The 21024-nt window shown below is 35.9% G+C and overlaps 2 protein-coding genes across 2 annotated transcripts; both read right to left on the reverse strand.

Moving 5' to 3' along the window:
* Window positions 1-2672: 2672 nt before the first annotated feature.
* LOC123870738 lies at window positions 2673-13069 on the reverse strand. Its single transcript, XM_045914134.1, has 6 exons — window positions 11746-13069; window positions 10090-10195; window positions 7744-7919; window positions 6632-6744; window positions 5848-6003; window positions 2673-4707 (listed from the first exon to the last, which is right to left on the reverse strand). Exons 1-6 carry the CDS (start codon window positions 12867-12869, stop codon window positions 3935-3937), a joined length of 2448 nt encoding a protein of 815 aa, XP_045770090.1. The 5' UTR covers window positions 12870-13069; the 3' UTR covers window positions 2673-3934.
* Window positions 13070-17333: 4264 nt separating this feature from the next.
* LOC123870986 lies at window positions 17334-20676 on the reverse strand. Its single transcript, XM_045914503.1, has 4 exons — window positions 20344-20676; window positions 19637-19755; window positions 19196-19277; window positions 17334-18913 (listed from the first exon to the last, which is right to left on the reverse strand). Exons 1-4 carry the CDS (start codon window positions 20552-20554, stop codon window positions 18300-18302), a joined length of 1026 nt encoding a protein of 341 aa, XP_045770459.1. The 5' UTR covers window positions 20555-20676; the 3' UTR covers window positions 17334-18299.
* Window positions 20677-21024: the final 348 nt, after the last annotated feature.

Genomic DNA, 21024 nt, shown 5'->3' on the forward strand with positions numbered 1-21024 from the left:
ACACAAATCCCAAAACACTCGACGTTTCGCCTCGACAACAAAGAGACCTTACAATACACAATTGCATTTTACAGTTTTATTTTGCACCATACAGATTTGCCTGTTTCAGCGGATTATAGCAAATTAAGCTTTTGGTTTTTTGTATATCATGGACTTCTGGAAAGTAACACCTGCTTTTATACAAATAATTTAACAAACAAAAAAAGAAAATGTAACTAAAATTAGCCACCGAAGTATAAAAGCTTGTTGAACGAAGAACATATTATTTTAGAATTGGACTATGCATTATGGACAGGGCGACATTCAAGTGTCAAGATAGACCGTTTGGATTGCAAGCCGAGTGCAAAATTGCAGTTAGACATTTGCCACATTTTCATCGCACCTATTGTTTCCACGTGCAGTTCACACTATGTGCCCGTACTAAAGTTAGGTACACGCCGACTGCGATGCAGTTATGTCAGCGGCATCCTCTGCAATTTTGCATTCGTCTATCTGGACCTTAAATAAAAATTTAGTTAGAGTAAAACTTGTTTAAAAAATAAACATCCATAATCATCTATATTATAATATACATATACAATATAACTTTTCCATAAATTTTTTAACTAAACATGTAAGTATAATTTATGCTGTTGTTAAACTTATTAGACGTTAAAAAATATTTTACTAAAACATAATTATTAATATGCATGTATGTAAACGTAATTTTTAAAAAACATTTGTTTTAATAACTCCAGTTATGACAAAACGTTTCGACCACTGCGTGCAACTCGTTTCGGTAGAACTTTACCGGAACGAGTACGTTATACGATACGTTCATGTTGTTATATAACATTTTTTAAATTCTGATACAAGTTAGGACTTGACTGCGATCTCACCTGATGGTAAGTGATGATTCAGTCTAACATGGAAGCGAGCTAACTTGGAAGGGGTAGGTATAGCAGTTTCATTAAACACATACCACTGCAAATTCATGTATTTTAGAACCACAACTGCCTGTGAACAGGATCTCATTATTTACAGTAAAGTCCAATTCATTTCTATTCAGTTTGTTTAGTTCCACATATTTGGTACAGACATAAATAGTAGATACCATAAGATGACAAATATCTAGCTAAGATCGTTTCAACGAATAGTTCCTATGGCGTTATGTTGGCTCCCCTGTCTGTCTAAGTCATTGGGTGGTCATTGGCACCATATTGGCATAAGAAGACGCAGATTTTGTTTATTTTCATTTCATTCATTCATAATTCATAAACAAAATCTGCGTCTTCTTATGCAAATATGGTGCCAATGACTTGGATAGACAGGGGAGCCAACATAACGCCATAGAAACTATACGTTGAAACGATCTGTAGCTATGGTTTATGATGGTACCTATTCGATTATACACAAATCTCTAACCGTGCATTTACGTATTCGCCCTCGCAATAGGCTTGTCCTATTAATGTTGAAAAAGCCACCCCTATTCTGAGCTTACCATCCATTAATGTGATTAATTGACAGCGCGACACTCGAGCGCATATATGTAATATCACCACTTTACGGTAAAAGTAGGCTAGACGGGAACGGAAACAAATGTGTCTGTGTTGTCTCTACTATGGATTTTTATATCTCAAATACGTTGATAAACTTCGAGCGTTGATTATGTAAAATTAATCTAAAACTTACTTCAATAAAATATATTCTATTCTATTTCAATCTAGCGTCACAGTAAAATTGACATCAAAACCTGCTTTAAAAGTTCATGTTTGTCCACACATCTACAGCATGTCTACAGCCAGCTGCAGTACTCAACTTTTGAGTTTAAATTACGAATTTCAGGTTTATTTACTCTGACGTTAGTGTTTCGCCGCTCAAATTCTATCAAACGTTGGTGAGATAAAAAATCTCACCACTAAACACAGATGTCTCACGCGTCGTCTCCACCCCTCGTGCGAATATGTAAATGCACCTTAAACTAAACTAAGGCCTCATTCGCACGAGACCGTTTTTAACGTCTGTTAAAAAAGCGTTCAAATAGAACAAATGCATTCCCAAGTATATTCTGTTCACACGTCGACGCTTTTTTAACGCGCACTTTGTATTTTCAGCGCAACGCCTGGTTTTAACGCAACGCTTTTTTAAGAGGGCTCTCTCCGTCACTCGTTTCATACAATCGTAGTTCCAATTTCATTTGAATATTAAGCAACCAAAGTCCATGAAATTTTGCAGACATATTCTAGAAACTAATATCTATGTCTGTGGTTTTCCAGATTTCTGTTAAAATATTCGGTTTCAAAGTTACGCGGTCTTAAAACAAATCATACAAATCTTTGAGCCCCTGTAATTTTAAAACTAAGTACATATTTTTAGAAAAATCTAAAACACCACAGACACAGATATTAGTTTCTAGAATATGTCTGCAAAATTTCATGGACTTTGGTTGCTTAATATTCAAATGAAATTGGAACTACGATTGTATGAAACGAGTGGAAACGAGTGACGGAGAGAGCCCTGTTAACGCTCGTGCGAATTAGGGCTAAATTGACAGATCTATAAGTAGTGCGATCCCTTTTGACAAAAAACAATTTAAAAAATTCTAAGAGACCAGCCCATTTAGTTTAGAGAGTTGTCTACAAATTAGCAAAAATATATTTCCCAGATTTTCATGTTCTTTCACATATTATTTATTATTTATGATTTTTTTTTAAATTATAATTATTAAGTAAACATCATCATATTTATTGCCTTCCTTTATTATGCAATAAAGTCGGTTAAGTTTGCCAAAACTTTAAAAAAAATACTAATGTCTTCACGTTTGAGGTAGATTTAGGTTAAAATAGTTTTTAGGCAGGAATGATTACTTATCGAACATTAGAAAGAGAACAGCAGAATAATTAGAAAAAGATTCGGCTTCGTAGAGCGTCCGTCGTCTCTCTCACTCATACCTATGTGACTTTTTGTCGGTTTCAACGACAGAGACAATGCTCTACGAAACGGTTATCTCTTTCTAACATTCGATGTGTGATATTTCCTGCCGGGTACAGTAAATCGACCGCACGTCTATTAGCTGTCTTTTGAGCATCTTCTCTAGCATGCATAGCGCCTAAAAAGAAGCTCGTGCATTCTTTACGACACATTAAAAATGTTTCCTTTCCTTGAGCGTCTCGATTGAAGTTTAGAAGCGTGTCTACACTTCTGGACGACATTGGTTAATTTTTCGGTGGCACTCTACATCATCGCGTCTCGCTGGATACCACCAAATAATTGATCGATAAATCGCCCACTGCGCAGGTTCAACATCAGAGTTCTTTAAAACTGACGCCTACTGTACCTATGGTACAGTTTTTATTTCATGATTCTTTTAAAACATTTTTCAAACCATGATTAGTTTAGTAGTATTGATACTGTATAGTTGTAATTCTTCACTTCATGTCTCAGCATTCGTAAAGTTTTAATAAACCAATGGTTTTATTCATATTAAAAGTATAACTAGATCATTCATTGAAAATAATATTTTTAAAGGGTTCCGTACATCAAAAGGAAAAACGGAACCCTTATAGTCTTTATAACCAATAACTAGTTATTCAAGCTTTTTTAAAAAGTGCTTGGATGCCAACAACATCGAGTTCTCTTTGAGTCAAGTTTATAAATTATACACATTAATAATATACATTTGGTTAAAAAAAAGTATTTAGATTTTATTGATATAACAGTGATTTATAAAATAATCGAAAAATTATACCTTATAGCACAGGTCATATAGATACTTTATTTTCTGGAAACCAACTGTAAATAAAAACATTGCTTGATAGATACTGTGTTTTAGTAAATAAATACGTAGTAGTCAGTTAAAGTAATGTGTATAATAATTTAAATATTTAGGAATATGTCCTGTGTTTTTTCTGTAAAATCACAGTATTTAGAATAAAACACAAACCAGATGTTTATTTTAAACTTTGGGTATTTTACTGGAACTCGCAGTTGAATCGTCATCATTACTTTTAGGTCTTTTAGTAGCGACATGCCTCAGAATTATTGGTTTCTTTTTTGGGACAGTAGTTTCGCTTTTTGAAGTTTCCGTTTCGGGTTTGGGCAAAATTTTCAAAAATTTAGGCACATTACCTTTGCTACCTATTGGTACTAGAGGCGGGACTGTCATTTTGATAGAATTAGATTTAGCAGTTATTTCAGTCTTCAGCCCTTTATTTTCTGCGCATGTTTTGGGCGATATACTTTTGACTAGAACCGGTTTCTCTTTACCGAACGAAACGAGTTTCGTGATGACCGGTAAATTATTTAGTATCACAGGTTTATCGGTATCACATGAACTTGTGTTCTTGTTAACATGTTCGCCGGTATTAACAACTTCAGTGCACGCTTTATCATTTGTATAATTTAACATCGATGTGCCTTCAGCTTTATTACGTGTACTCTTTCTAATGTTTGTTTTTTTCACTTCTTTTACACTGATGCCGCCCTGTTTATCTTTGATGAGCATGAAGGCATCACATCTAGTGATGCACTTTTTTTTGGGTGCGTAGCCGTTATACGCTAGCATACTTGTTCCTATGATGAGAGATATCATGGAGTCATGGCACTCCGCCAGTAAAACGTTCACGTTACTGCCAGAGTTATTCTCTATGGTGGGATCGGCGCCGTGTCGAATCAGAATCTCTATGGTCCTTTTAAAGTTTTCCGGTACTTTGGTTTTGTCACCACGATCTGGAACGGAAATTTTGCATCTAAAGTCTGACATGGCTCTTTTGGCACTTGTTTGTTTCTTTGGGCGCAGTTGTAGCTTTATGCCGACACAACAAACTACCAACAAGTGCACTTCTCAAGATGGCGGCTTTAGTTCCGATTTTGGCCACGCGCCAAAAGAGCCTTGTCGGACTGTATAGGTATAGCGCATGGAAAGAAAGAAAAGGTGGATGGATTGCGTGAAAGAGGATATGAGTATAAAAGGAGTAGATGATACGTTGATGGATGACAGAAGAGAGTGGAAGAAGAAGACATGTTGTGCCGACCCCACGTAGCGTGGGATAAGGTCAAGAAGAAGAAGGTATAGCGCATGACTGAGGAGACTCCTGCGGTAGTGGAGCGGTGCGGGAGGGTGACAGTTGTCACAAGTTGACAAATCACTGAGCTCTCGCGTCACGTCATCACACCCTCCCGCACCGCTCCACTACCGCAGGAACCTACTCAGTTATATAACGCATAACAGCCTGCAGTTAGTTCATGGATATCCAGCTTGTATAATGCGCGCAAAACATGTAGTCCAATCTGAAATTGCAACAAAGCGGTTTGCGCAGGTATATTCATATACTATGAAATAAATATGTAAGCTTAGTTGTGAATTGTGTTGTATAAGGCGCAGTCATACGCCTCGTGTTCAAGATTGGAGTGCGTTTACGCAAACGCTTTAAAAACGTGCAGAGTATCAATTTTTAGGTTTTTTGAGGAACTGAAGTTGGCCTCGAGGGGATTTATACCATGAAAAGCTAGCAGACAAACAGATAGACATACTTTCACATTTATAATATCAGCATGGATATAGTAAAGTAGTATAGATAGTGTAGAATGGATGATTTTCATCAAGTGCAAGCCTATCTTGCAATCTTACTAATATTATAAACGCGAAAGTTTGTAAGTATGTATATGTATGGATATTTGTTACTCTTTCACGCAAAAACTATTGGACGGATTTGGCTAAAATTTTGAATGGAGATAGATAATGGACCCTGGATTAACAGATAGGCTACTTTTTATCTTGGATTATCAATGAGTTTCCACGGGATTTTAAAACCTATATCTACGGGAACGAAGTGGCGGGCATCAGCTAGTAAATAAATAATGACGTACTGGCAGCCTCGGTAAAAGCGGCACCCGTGGCGAGGTAGAGCGCAGTGTTCCCACACGTGGGCATGGCCATGTTGACGACGCTGGGCGCCGCGCTGGCCATCAGCACCACCGCCGCCGCGTTGCCCGCCTTACTCGCCAGCATTAGTGGCGTGTAACCTGCGACCATTGGCGTATGACATACAGATTGTAACCAGAAAACTAGCAAAAACGAAGACAGGTGATAGCACTGATGATTACTGATAACATACCATAAAAACAAAACTACAAAATTTTTTTTTAAAAAAAACTTGAATTTTTTAAAAGTACACAATCTTGTTTACAATATATCGCAAATAAAACATCTGACTGACGGTAGAGGTAAACGAACATTCCGTAAATAGGTCACACGAAGTCAATACCGCGTCGTTGGACATTGATCCGAGTTTTGCACGCTATACGATGCGGGTTTGAAAAATACTAAAAACTATAAGATAAGGCAAATGGTTATCGGCATTGGATTGCGTTTAGATATTATAACAATAACGCTAAGTTTTTGCTTACTTTCTGGTTACACCCTGTAAAATTAGCTCGCACATTGTCATCAAACCGAGCTAAGCTGCTAAAGAGTGTGCGATATTCCGACCCAGTTGCCACGAAATAAGCTTAAATATCTAGTTAAAATATTAATGTGGGCAACAATTGTAAGTGCGAAAATTGAAAAATCACATGAGAAGTCACTATGAAAAAAAATATATCACGGAATGAAAACAGTTTAAAAGTAGCAATAATGGTCGACAATACATACCCTGATTATCGCACATAGCAACGAGCTGCGTGAGTAAATAACTGGCGAGTCTATTGTCCGGTTTATTCTCTAATTCAGGCTTCCATAGATCATCGTTCTCTTTTAAGATTTGTCTGAAACAATAGTTACGAAATAAATAAGTTAAATGTGACTTTTTGGGTTCCATACTCGAAGGGTTCCATACCGATGACCTGAAGAAGGTGGCGGGGAGCGGGTGCATGAGGAAGGCGGAGGACCGTGTTTGGTGGCACGCTCTTGGAAAGGCCTAAGTTCACTGGATAATGGATGGATGGATGACTCGAAGGGTGCCAACGGGATCCTATTACAAAGCATACGCTGTTCGTCTGTCTGTCTGTCAGCAGACTGTACCTCGTGAACCGTAATAGGTAGAGAGTTGAAATTTTCACAGAATGTGTATTCCTATTGCCTCTATAACAACAAATAATAAAGATTTCAAAATGGCTGCCATAAAAATTAAAAAGAACTAAAAAGTGTTATTTCGCGTAGTAGTGGAAAGTTAGCTCATCGGGAAGCAAGAATCGATTGATCAGCCAATCGCGTTCTCTCGCGCGGTAGAAATCCGCTCGCGACCGTTTTGATCCACTAACGTAACTTACAAACACACACAATGCATATTTGATCAAGTTAATTGCTGATCGTACTTACCAGAGTATTCACCGCAATCAATAAGGTTAATTTATTTTTCTTTTGAAATTTTTTTATTTTACAATTTTTTGTGGCCCCACTGTACTATAATATGCTATGCCCAGTTAAAACCCTACTGTTTACTAAGCTATTACACTGATCGCGAGCAATTTGCTCTTGTCCATTGAGGAGTTCTGTTCTCCATCTCCGAAGATATTCATCAGATCTTCACCAAATTTATATGGGACCACCTACACAGCATATCCTTTCAAACGAAAAAAAAATTTTCCAAATCGGTACAGGGGTCTTTCAGTAATCGGTGAACATACATAAAAAAAAAAAGATTCTGACGAATTGAGAACCTCCTCTTTTTTTGGAAATCGGTTAAAAAGCCTATGGTAACGTTTCAGGAGTAAGAGACGTTTATTAGGTGGGTTCATCCTCCCCGACCATAGCATCTTACTTACCTCGCATTGTTCCTGCAATGTGTGAGTATGGCGTCAACATGCTTGGCGCATATCTCCGCGGCCAGGTGTAGAGCGGTCCTGGATTCATCGTCCCTGATCATAACGTCTGCGCCCATAGCTAACAGCACCTCCGTGCATCCCGGACAGTTTTGTAATATTGCCATTTGTAATGGTGTCTAAAAAAGAAATTACCGACAGTTACGGCCGTATTCACAAACGTTACTATGAGGTCTCACAGCAAGCTCGAACGCATAGTGTAGATTCCACCAATCAGATCATTGTAAATTGACGTGATACAGTCATCTGATTGGTGGAATGGACACTGTGCGTTCGAGCGCACTAAGAGACCTCATAGTAACGTTTGTGAATATGGGTGTTTGATACTTTTCACGTTCGGCGCTAATTCGGTTGAACAAAATCTCTAACACCGCATTTACACATTCGCCCTTGCAACTTGTCTGATGTCTCTCCACTATCATCATGATCAACCCATAGCCGGCTTACAACTGAACACTGGTCTCCTCTCGGAATCAGATGTGTTGGCCAAAGTCCACGGCACTGGAAAAATGCGGATTGGTAGACTTCACATAAGTACCTTTGAGAACATTATGGAGAATTCTCCGTCACGCAGGCTTCCTCACGAATCACGATGTTTACCTTCACTGTCACCAAAGCAAGTGATAAGTATAAATTAATCGCTCAAGACGCACATAACTCGCTCCGAAAACGTCTTTTAAAGTGACTCTGACCCTCTTACTGGTGCCAATTCACACAAGTGCCAACAACAGTTGTACAAAGTTTCAACTCAATTGGACAAACAATGTGCATAGAAAATTAAAAACGAACACCATTTTTTTTACTTTTTACCCGACTACAAGCATCTTTTATTTACCCTGTATTAAGTATCACTTACCATTATTACAGAGTTTATTTATGAATGAATGTTATTTAATTTGTTGATAAATTAAAATAATATCTTACAATGATATCTGATGATTGGACGTGTTAGTTAGTTTAGATAACATCGTCGCGTAATTTATTGGCGAAATTTCCCAAAGCGCTCTTCTTTATCTCTATTTATGATTGGGTGGTAATGTCTAGTTGAAAACTAAAACCCGACTGCGATCGTCTTAATAAACGCTGAAATATTATAGTAAAATTGTTTTTCTGTCGCCTGGTATATTTTAATGTTGTAGTACATTTATATTCATGAACTCAAATTTTCTCCTCTTTCATTTGACATCCCACTCGATACAATAGATTTTTTTTTGTAGATCCCCACATTTTTTGATGTAACATAAGTTAGGTCAATTATTTTCGTATAAAATATAGCCTATGTCACCCGGACCTTTACACCAATCAACTGACACCTCATTCATTAAAATCAGCCCAGTAGTTTAGGCGCTACGGCGGAACACACACAATTTGGATACAAACATACATGATACATACTTACATACATAGACTGCTAAAATCATAACCCTTCCTTTTGGCTTTGCCGCAGTCGGGTAAAAAGACATTGCGAGCAAAACCGGGCGTCCTCAAAATGGGAACGTTTTTATAGATAACTATACCGCTTTATAAATAATATGTAATATGTATTAGTCAGTTTCTACAGAACATGTTATGCGTGTAACAGTGAAACTGGAGAACCAAGATAATAATGCTTTGTATTGGGGATATTCCCTGTTGAATGGTGCAATATTGAATGACATTTTATCTGTAAACTCTAGTCTAGCAGGTACCTATGACTTCATTCGCGTTGAATGTGAATCTACCCATATTATAAATACGAAAGTATGTTTGCTTGTTGGTTTGTCCTTCAATCACGTCGCAATTTAGTCGAATGACGTGTTTTTTTGCATGGGTGTAGTTAAAGACCTAGAGAGTGACATAGGCTACTTTTTATCCGGGAAAATCAAAGAATTTCCACAGGATTTTTAAAAACCTAAATGTCGATCTATGTCGCGAGCATCAGTTACATATTTTAGTTATAAGTTTATAACTTACTCATTAGATGATGCCCGCAACTTCATCCGTAAGGATTTTGATTTTTTTTAATCCTGTGGGAATTTTTGATGTTTGGGATACAAACCGTCTCTGTACCAAACAGATGATCCTCGCGCCTTCGCCCATATGAATTTAGATTTTCTTTTAAATCTAATGGAAACAATATATTTTCGGGACGAAAAGTAGCCTACGTCTCATGCAAACCAACTGTAACTCAAACGTCAAAATCGGTAATATGACTGTAAAAACTCTGAAAAGCGGATAGACAGACAGACACACTTTTCAATTTATAATATTAGTATTAATTAATATGGATAAATAAAAGCAAATACTTACCAAGTTCCCAGCCAGAATATCGACGGTCTCATGCCTAGTCTTCAACATGCTACACTGTCTTTTAAGCAATGCCACATCGTTGTTAAGAACGGCCAAATGTATTGGTCTGAAAACATTATTACATATTATACTGGCTTCCCACGGTGCGTGATTCTGCGGACTATCAACGCACGGACGACGACCACGGACAGCCACGCACCACGCACAACGCTCGTACCATATACGGCGCCGGCGACGTGTCTGCGCTACTACGGAAGATACGCTTCCCATGGTGGTCGATGCAATCTGGTCCGCGTTCGTCCGCAATTTCACGCACCGTGGGAAGCACAGTGTACGTGGGATGTCGGTATAAAGTTGAGATCTATAGAGCGCACTTTGACTTGATGTAAAATCATGATAATATTAATAACATAATCATGATTTTACACAATCATATCGATCAATCGGAAAAACTGCACATAATACACATAACCGAAATATAATAACTGCACATAACCGAAAGGTCGACGGTTCAAACCCCGCCCGTTGCACTATTGTCGTACCTACTCCTAGCACAAGCCTGACGCTGAGTTGGAGAGGAAAGGGGAATATTAGTCATTTAACATGGCTAATATTCTTTATAAAAAATAAAAAAAATCTTTAAATGAATAATAATGGCAACACTGCACTCAAGGGAATCCCCTAACAATTTCATACAGTGTTTCAGAAAATAATGAACCACTAAATAAATAAAAGACAACTGCATATGTCTAGAAGTATTGTTATGTGTTTAGAAATAATATTAATGGTTTTCATATCATTAATTAACTATATATTTAGTATATATTATGTATATTTACTGAAACCAAAATTAATTAAACCTTTTAAAATAGGTATTTTGATGGATTTCAAAGAAACTTTTTGAATAATATTTATAATTATAGACAATTTAAAATACCTATAATGCATCCAAATAAAGAATAGGGAAAAGTTTCAGCCTTAATGTGATGTCTTACCTAGAAATATATTTTGATAGGACATTACATTAATTAATTTAATAGTTATTTTGTGTAGAAATAGTAAGTGTAATAATGGCTTTTCTATTCATAGGTTACACACATTATACTTATGTATTGAATTTTGAACAAAAGGGAATCTATACTAATAAATAAAATTGAAGTGTCTGTCTGTAATTTCTAAATAACTACCTTATTCTCATATGGTTATTTGAACTGTACCATAACTGAATCACACATTTTTTAAATTTTTGTCTGTCTGTCGCTCTGTTTGAACAGGCTAATATTCGGAATGGCTGAACCTATTTTGACGGGACTTTCACAGACAAGAAAAGGATTAACCAAGGAGTAACATAGGCTACTTTTTTAACCATCTTTAAAAAATGGAGGTGCTGTGTTTTCCTACCTATGTACACTGATATCTCCGAGATTTCTGAACCTATTGGCGTAATTGTTTTTTTCGATAGATTAAAAAAAATGCTGCAGGGGATTTGACCAATCCAGACGGGGGAAGCTGAGGGCATCATCTAGATTCTAGTTCATAATATTTACTCACTATAAACTTTTAAAAATACTTAACCAAAATAATATAAAAAACAAAACAGGTACTTACTTAAGTAAGTTCAAATAGAATACTTTATGTAAAGAAAAATTTACTCACAAATTATCATCCTCATCACGTTGTAGACAGAACTTCCAATCTAAATATGCTTGATGTAACAAGAGCTTTTTCTGATCAGACGGTGATAAATTCTCCAAAATATCTGGCGTTGCTATATGAAACAAGTCGGGATTTCCCCTTACCATCACTGTTGATCCATCGGCCATAACAATCGGTGACATTTCACCTTGATAATAATCATATTTGTTAATTTCTGTATGACCATCTATATAATTAAGTATTGGTTTAACACTCCTTTCTATATCAATTAAACTAAAATTACTGTCTATTGATAAATTACCCACACTGCCTACATCTGAGATGTTACTATCTTCGTTAACTATTTCTTTTAACTCAGGAAATGAATCATGGTCAGTTTCTTGCTTTATGCATTTATCAGTTATATTGCAAGTTGTCTCTTTATCATTGAATTCAAGTTTTATATCTTTGCAACTTTGATCACTTATAGGCACAGTTTCTAAGTTGGATTCGTCAACTTCAACCTTAATATCCTTATTCTTTTTTAGGTCATCAGGATGTATGATAATCCTTTTTGAAAAAGTTTCTAGTTTTGGCTTCTGCACAACATATGACCTGAATTTGTTACGTCTCTGATGTTTTGTTTTTTGTCGCAGTTTCTCTTTAATTAAATGTGTGAATGAGGATTCGTAAGTCTGTGTATCGATTGTAGAAAATTCCTTTTGCTCAAGTGCACCGAGACATAGTAAAGAGAATATGCCTTTTACTTTCAACTCTAGGTTTATAACGCAGCACAGGGACGAAAACACTTGATCATAACTATCTTGTCCAATCAATTTAGCCACTGCGTCCGATGTTAATTGAACGACGGAACCATCACGACTGGTGTAAGAGGCGATCGTTCGACTACTATTCTTCATAAGATTCAATCTATTGATAATGAGCAAGTCAGGGTATTTCCCCTTGAAAAAGTCACCATCTTTCACATTGTAAACTATATCTTCCTTTATCAAACTTCCCGAAGCACCGGGAAAACAACGAAACATACCATACTTCGTATTCGGGCCCAGTTTTAATGCGTCTTTTTTTATAACGAACGGAAGTTTGTGTAGTCTTGTCTTGCTGTTTACTTGCTCATCTGACATTTTGGACTATCACGTGTAAATTCAGAGTTTTTTAAAGTTTAATTCATAATAAACTGTAACTATTAAATTATGATAGAAATTATGCACTTAAATCACAATTCGTATGACGTGCACATAGATTGCAAAACAAACTACATAATAAATCTGGGGTAACCCCCTGCAATTTCTATGGACAAGAAAGAGTATGACAAGAGCACGCCGCTCGGCGCTCGCAGCAAGAGGAATAGAGTAAAGACGAACGTAGTGTTTATATATGTACTCTTTGGTAACTGGTATAGAGTTTGTAGACCATCGATGAAGTTTTTTTTATTTTAGCTTTACTTACGGCTCTGGATTCTAAGCTGATGTATGAACACAGACGAAAGAACTGAGAATAATTATTTATGGCAGCTCCACATGTTTGCCACAAGCATGAAGGGGCACTATTTGATACATATTTGATACAATTTAGGATTTATCGAAAACAACCTTAGAGGCGCGCACTACGGTAAATTTCCGTATGTTTTTTCCCCGAGAAATGTGTGAGCTATAGAACTACGTAGAAGCGCACGCACTCCGGAATTGATGCTGCACCGTATTTTGATACGGATTTTTGCCACAACTCGCCGCAACACAATGCACGCTCTCTTAAATCAATACGACCTAATCAATACGACCATCTCTTACGGGTAAGATTGCTATAAAAGTGAAGGTTTTAGGAAACCATTTAAATTTTTTTGCGTAAATTAATTCCACGGATTAGATTAACTCTTAACTTTAACTTTAAATAACTTAAACTCTTCGTCCAAGGGTAACAGTACATTACAGTCCAGGCCTGAAATAAAGCGGTTACTGGCCGAATAACATTGGAAGGCCGAGGACTTCTTAAGTGATTTTCAAACTAAACGAGGTCAGTAATTGCTATTTCAGCCGAGACTTTCTTAAACTGGACACTTTCAAGTAAAGATTTTTATATAAACCTGTGGACATGATCCTGCAATTGGTGCTATTAGAATGCTCTAAGCCTACTTTGTCGTATTTGCTTACAAATTGTGAAAAACCAGCGGGCAGACCCGTCTAGTGCACCTTTGTAAGTACAGTCTTTACTATTATTATCATCCTCTTCTCTATAAACAATATGTGTTCGTTGTCTATCTTTGTGCAATGTTATAATATCATGTTAGCGTTCCGATACGATGCTGTGTAGAAACCGATCAGTGATATGATGGGTCTAATGAAACTGCCATACCCCTTCCACGTTAGCCCGCTTCCATTTAAGACTGCATTCATTCAAGTGAGATGACTAATTTGTATCAGTGTAAAAAACCGGCCAAGTGCGAGTCAGACTCGTGTACCGAGAGTTCCATACTCGGGTATTTTTCACGATATATCTGAAACTATTAAACATAAAAATAAATAAAAATCTGTTTTAGAATGTACAGGTTTTATATGATTTTACTTAGCTTGTTAATATGTAATAAAACAAAAGATAAAAATTATTCTTTATTATTATTATTAAGTGTTTAATTACAAAGTTTTAAGGGTAGAGATCAAAATTCACATGTTTTAGGTATTGCTTTTTGTAGACTTGGGGCCATCTAGTGGAGTAATACCAGTCTTTTTGTTAACAACTTAAACTTAACTTTAATACAATTTGATAGGTAAGTATAATCGGTTACTTAACCACGATTAATGTAATGCGTAAAAATTAACTCTCACGCGCTATTTTAATTTTATGTGTACAATATTATGTCAAAAGTACGATAAGTCCTTACAGTACCCGGCAGAAAATATTGCACATCGAACTTTAGAAAGAGATTTCGGCTTCGTAGAGCGTTGTCTCTGTCACTCATACCTGTGTAACATTTTGTCGGTCTAAACGACAGAGACAGCGCTCTACAAAACCGTTATCTCATTCTAAAGTTCGATGTGCAATATTTTCTGCCGGGTACTGTATTTTGAAGATAAACCGTACTTTTGACACTAGACAGTTGACCCATACAGTTAAAATGGCGTGAGAAGTAATTTTGTATGGACTAAAGGATGATTTTGATTTTTTAAGGATGATAAAGTCAACAAAAAGCAATGATATACCTAAGTATTTCAAAATAAAATACTATAAATACTGGAAAACAAATGGTTTACATAAACATTACGAAAAGGAAGCTACACACATCAAAAAGAAACCTACATTTGACCGACTTTTTCAAATAAATTCATACAATTTTGGATCATATTATGAGAACATTTTGTACTTAGCAATATTTTACGAATCAATAAAAAAAACATTGGTAGGTACCTAATAGATTATTACAAAGTTACAAAATGAAAATACGATTATTTTTTTCTTTGACTTCTATAACTAACTTCGCTCACAATAATATGCTTCTTCCAACATTTACAAATTAAATACTACTGGAATAATTGAAAACACAAATATCACAAATAAGTAAACAAAATATTGCAGAGTTAATTCTTTGCGCAAAAAAAAATCCTGAAAAGTTATTTCAATAGCCTATACTTACTTTTACTTCTATACATACAAGTGGTGCTAATTCAGTGCACAAATCTAATTGGACAGATCTAAATATAGTGCTATTCTTTTCCGTTGGAAGCATAGTGAAAAGGATAGCAATAAAGCTTAGATCTTTCATTTTATTTTAGTTAAGACATTATGTACAACCAAAAAGCACCACATAACACCAGTGTAAACTTTTTATAACGAATTTCAGGGGATTTACCGTTTTCTCAGGTTAAGTATAGTGTCGCGGTCGGTTGTATAGGTAACGGTTAAGGTGCATGACACGGGTCTGCCCGCGAAATTCAAATTTAATTTAGTTTTTCGCAATTTGTAAACTAATACGACAAAGTAGGCTTATGGCAATTTATTACCGCCTATGGCAGTAACATCCTCACAGGTTTATATAAAAATCTTTACTTGAAAGTGAATTTGAATTTTGCGCCCAACCACCCAAACTCAAGTAATACGTACGTTATAGATATACAGGTATAGAAAGTTCACCCTGCAATGCCGTTTAAATAGATAGCGACGCTTTTGACGACGCAATAAACATCCCGGGAACGCACCAATAACTTTTTGGAGTTATGTGCGTTTTAAGCGATTAAATATCACTTGATTTAACGGTGAATGAAAACATCGCAGGGAATCCTGCATGCTTGAGAGTTGTTCTCAAAGGTGTGTGAAGTTTGCCAATCCGCACTTGGCCAGCGTGACGGCACTTTCTCATTCTGAGTGGATACCCGTGCTCAGTAGTTAGCCGGCCAAGAGTTGATGACGATGATGATCAAGTGAGCTCAGCCTCGTTAAAACTAGATAGTTCTGCGTTACTTATACAGAAATTCATTGTAGGAAGTTTACACAGTATACACTTGTAATATGGCTGCCATTAAAATACATAATACACTAACTCGTTATTGTAAATTCATAAACAAAGTAAAGAAAATAATATGCATATTTTTCTCTGATTGTTCGCGCTTCATTCGAAATCAACCTAAGCTAAATGCGACCGTCTACGCAATTTTTTATTAACCCCCGACCCAAAAAGAGGGGTGTTATAAGTTTGACGTGTGTATCTGTCTGTGGCATCGTAGCTCCTAAACTACTAAACCGATTTTAAGTTAGTTTTTTTTTTGTTTGAAAGGTGGCTTGATCGAGAGCGTCCTTAGCTATAATCCTAGAAAATCGGTTCAGCCGTTTAAAAGTTCTTTTCTAGTTACTGTAACCTTCACTTGTCGGGGGTGTTATAAATTTTTAATTTACACTTGTAGTAGTATTATATGTTAAAATAAACGATTTTTAAGTATTATGTTCGGTCGTGTTATTTATATCAAAAGAAGGATGCATAAAACTTGTTCGAGACATTGTCAGAATCGTTTGTGAAGGTGGTTGCAAAACATTTTATTTAAAATGACTTTGGAATATTTTTTGTTTTGTTAGTAAAATAATAATAATTAATAGAGAGTTTCAACTACCAATAAAACTTACCTATTATTTTGCAAACTAATCAATAGTTTTGAACAAACTATTGACAACTATTTCCAAATTATTATTATATTATTATATTATTATAGTTTGCCTTAAAGCTGTTAATTTTGAGATTTTGTAGTTTTTTACACTGTTCATTATAAATTACAGACAGACACTTCAATTTTATTTATTAGCATTTATGGAGAACTTTCAAGAGTTGTTCCTTTCAAAATAAATAAACTTTTACTATATCTATTGTTTTAGGGCATATAGACAATGGAGAGATAAATCGATATCTGAATTAGTTTTAGACCTAGAACATGAAATAATAGAATACTAGGCGTATATCCATACGTTTGTAATTTTGTATGGAGAGGCGCGTAAAAAGTGTAACCTTAAGTTCTGATTTGAACAAATGTACCTACTACTAGTAAAATAAAAACAATGATATGCATATTATTCCCCAGTAAACAAATACACAATAATACATAATATGAGTAAAAGGAAAATTCCCTACCATAGACAATATTCTACTCGTACATGAGTTGCCACTATTAAAAATATATGTACAGCAATAGCTTCAGTGTGGACTACACCATGCACATAATGTTGCGTTTACACTCAATGCAAACGTCGGCAAAGACATGAGTGTTTTTTATTATTATTAGTGTTAAAAGGCACTAAATACTTTGGTCTTGGGCTAGAGTAGAGTCAAGACAAAGGCACTTAGTACCTTTCTACACTCGCGCACTTGCCGAGCATCGACCAATCAAAGCCACCGGCCATGAGCGTGAACGTACCCTATTAGTTAACACTAAACTATATTTCTCTAGCTTGTTTGTGTTCCGCTTACTTAAAAATAGAGATGGGACTATGCTGTCTAAGCAAAATCTAGTAAAAAATATATCTGAAATACTGTGCTTATATTTCTGATAAGCTAAATACACAAATTCTACAGACATCTAAGGCACTAGGTTCCTACTTGCTAAAAATCATAATTCATAATCTTACTATTATAGCTCCGTTCCAAAAGTGGTAAAACGGTGACAATACGGTGGGTTACCAATTGAAGGTATGCTACAGTCTTTTTCATTACTTTATAATTAAAATTGGTCTTAAATTTTTATAGGTTACCATGTTTGATACAGCTGTTTCTTTTTCTTACTCTTTTAACTAAGAAATCACTCTTTGCATTGAAGTTAGTTTTATCTATTGTAAAAATTAAAATTTAAGTCCAATTTGTATTAAAAGTTTTAATCAGTCTATAAATCTACGAATATGGTAGATTTGTTTTCAATACAAAAGTAGATTATAGTTAAGTAGAAAAATATACATCTTATTCTAATACTAAAGGTGGGTAGATTTTCTATTTTTTTTTTTTTAATTAAAAATTAGTCGAGTTGTAAAAATAACCTCTTCCAATAGGGAAATAAAATAGAATTGATAAAAAAGCCTATTAAGAATTAGGAAGCATCTTCATCTATAACTAAATTTGAGTCTGAGGATTCGTTTAAGTCTTTACTATCACAGTTGGATGAGTCGCCATCTTGAGAATCGGATGTTCCATTTTCAAATTGATTGTCTATTGTATCCACAGTGTTGCCATTAGTCATAATTGTTGACAGGTTGCGCAAATAGTTCTCCATATTAGCGGCTAGAGCCGTCATAATTTGACTTTCAATACTTTTAATATTATTGGAATCTAAATTGTTTTGTTCAGTTGCAACAGCTTGTTGTGTGTCAGATTTTAGCAAGTTAGCTAAAATAGGGTTGGCGCGTAACATTTCATCAGTGTTGCCAGTTTCATCTTTGGGATGAGTTCGTTTGTGGAGGATGAAAACATCTGGGTCTTTGAAACATTTTGTACACTGTGTGCACTTAAATGTCACTGTTTCTCTATGTGTTCCGTTATTATGGCTTGAGGGTACTTCATGATTGCTAGTTTGTGTAGGGTTTTTGATATTTTGGTGGGAGTTTTGTGCGAGAATTTGTTCTAATTGTGTAAATGTATGAGATAGTGGTGGCGATGTAGATGCGTCTGTTTCTCCTGCAGCTTGCGAAGGCGATGATGGGGGCTCTAGAAGGCAAACAATGACACATTTAAGCATTTATGCTATAGCACCCGGCTAATCCTAAATCATCTAGTGATTTATAAATATATATTAGGATATAAAATATCTTTAGCTTTTTGAAGTGCAATAGTTGAGCATTAGTTTGAGCTGTGCATTGATAAATCAGTCAGTCAACTTCAAACCACCACAAAGTCACTTTTTCCTTATAGATGTATTTTAACCATTTAACCATAAATGTAATAAATAATGTCATTTTAACAGTTTTGACTGTAGATGGGTTAGCTTACCAGGTCCAAGTGCAGTTATGCCAGCTGCCTGCATTGCTAGCATAGTCTGAACGTATATAGCTTGTGCCATCTGTTGGTGCATCTATGAAGTTAAAAAAAAAATGAATAATATTTTATTGCCTGGAAAATCATATGTATCCAACCTTGCATTTATGTGAAAACTAAGATTTTAATAGAACAAGTAAAGATAAGTTAGGTCCTAACACACTTTAAAAAATATCATGATATTTTTTCACAATTTTGATGAAATTTGAGGACGGACATAGACAGTTTTGTCTTGGAAAAGCAAAGAAATGCCACAGGATTTTTAAAATCCTAAACCATTTAATAATATGGCCCAAGTTGGCACCCTTGGGAGACCCCAACCCTAAAAATGCATCTGAAATAGAAAAACAAAGGCAGAGGTTAAAGAAATGATAAAAATTTATACAGTTGACATACCCTGGCGTCCATCATAGCAGGTGGTGGTGTCCAAGAACTTCTTCCCATGTGCGGCCCGGGAGAGTCGGCAGGTAAGTTCTGTGAAGGTATTGCATCTTTTCTCAAGGTCCTCCATTGTCCTATAAATGTAAACAATAAAGTTACATTACACAATAGATTTTAAGTAAACCATAAAAACTTAGTGGTTAAGATGTCCACCTTATATTTGAGAGGTTAGCGAGTTTGATGCTGAGCACACATCTCCCTTTTTTAGTGTGTGTGTTTCAAGCAATTAAAAATTACAAGGAAAACATTGTAAGGAAACCTGCATGCCTGAAAATTATCTCCATAATGTTCCCAGAGGTGTGTGAAGTCTGCTAATCCACTTGGTCAGCGTGCTGAACTATGGTCAGAACCTTCTCATTCGGAAAAGACCTGTCCTCTGGAGTGAGCTGATGATGGGGTGTTTATGATGATTTTTGATTATGACGAATAGATAGTATAGATTCCAGTAGTACTGGTACAAACTTACCCACCAAAGTAAACTACCTAATTTTGTGACTTGTATTCTAAAAACTAAAGGACAGATGCACAGACAGCCATAACTGATACTGATAGTAACTGTTAAAGAATAAAATAGACCAGTGTTATTTAACAACCGTAACAACAATCATTACTTGAGCTGTTAATAAACACCAACTTAAGCGTGTTCTTTTTGTTTTGTTTACCTTTATTTTTTTGTCCGCTAGTCATAGTATAATCATCCGGTGTAAAATGCAAGCTACACACTTTCGAATACTTGGTATAGGGCTTCCCTCTCTTTAATATATCATTCCAAAGTCTTGCAAGCTCCTCGTCCCTTGGGAACTGATGAAATGATACATTTTTTGCCTTCCCCGCCATCGATGTACAGCGAGGTACAGTGCAGTAATACGGCATTTTGTGTTTAATGCAACACTAGAAACACTTATATTTCACATAGCTTCATCATATTATTTAGGATTATCACAAAAATTACTGTATGTAAATTACAAAAATAAACACCAAGCAAACGCCGAGCGCCGACATTTATTATGTTGTCAAAAAAATATTAGCATTCCATAGACAAGTGACAACGATGGACGCGCTTGCTTCATGCTTGTGGTAGGTAAACAACAAACAACAAGCACTGGCAAGCGTGTGGACGGGTGCTTGCATCTTCGATTTATATGTTTGCATGGTTTGCATAGAGATTTAATAGGTGTTTGCATCGTGTATAGGCTCGTCAATGGTTGTCGTTCACTCAAGACCGAGGAAAACCAGAGCCTAAGACTGTGCATAAAAAAGTACTCTGTAGTGTTTGCCGAACAGCAAGTACCTATCGGCAAACAACCAAACAGCAAGTGCTCCTCAGCACTGGCAAACATACG

The sequence above is a fragment of the Maniola jurtina genome, chromosome 13, assembly GCF_905333055.1.
Source record: "Maniola jurtina chromosome 13, ilManJurt1.1, whole genome shotgun sequence".
NCBI classification, from domain to species: domain Eukaryota; kingdom Metazoa; phylum Arthropoda; class Insecta; order Lepidoptera; family Nymphalidae; genus Maniola; species Maniola jurtina.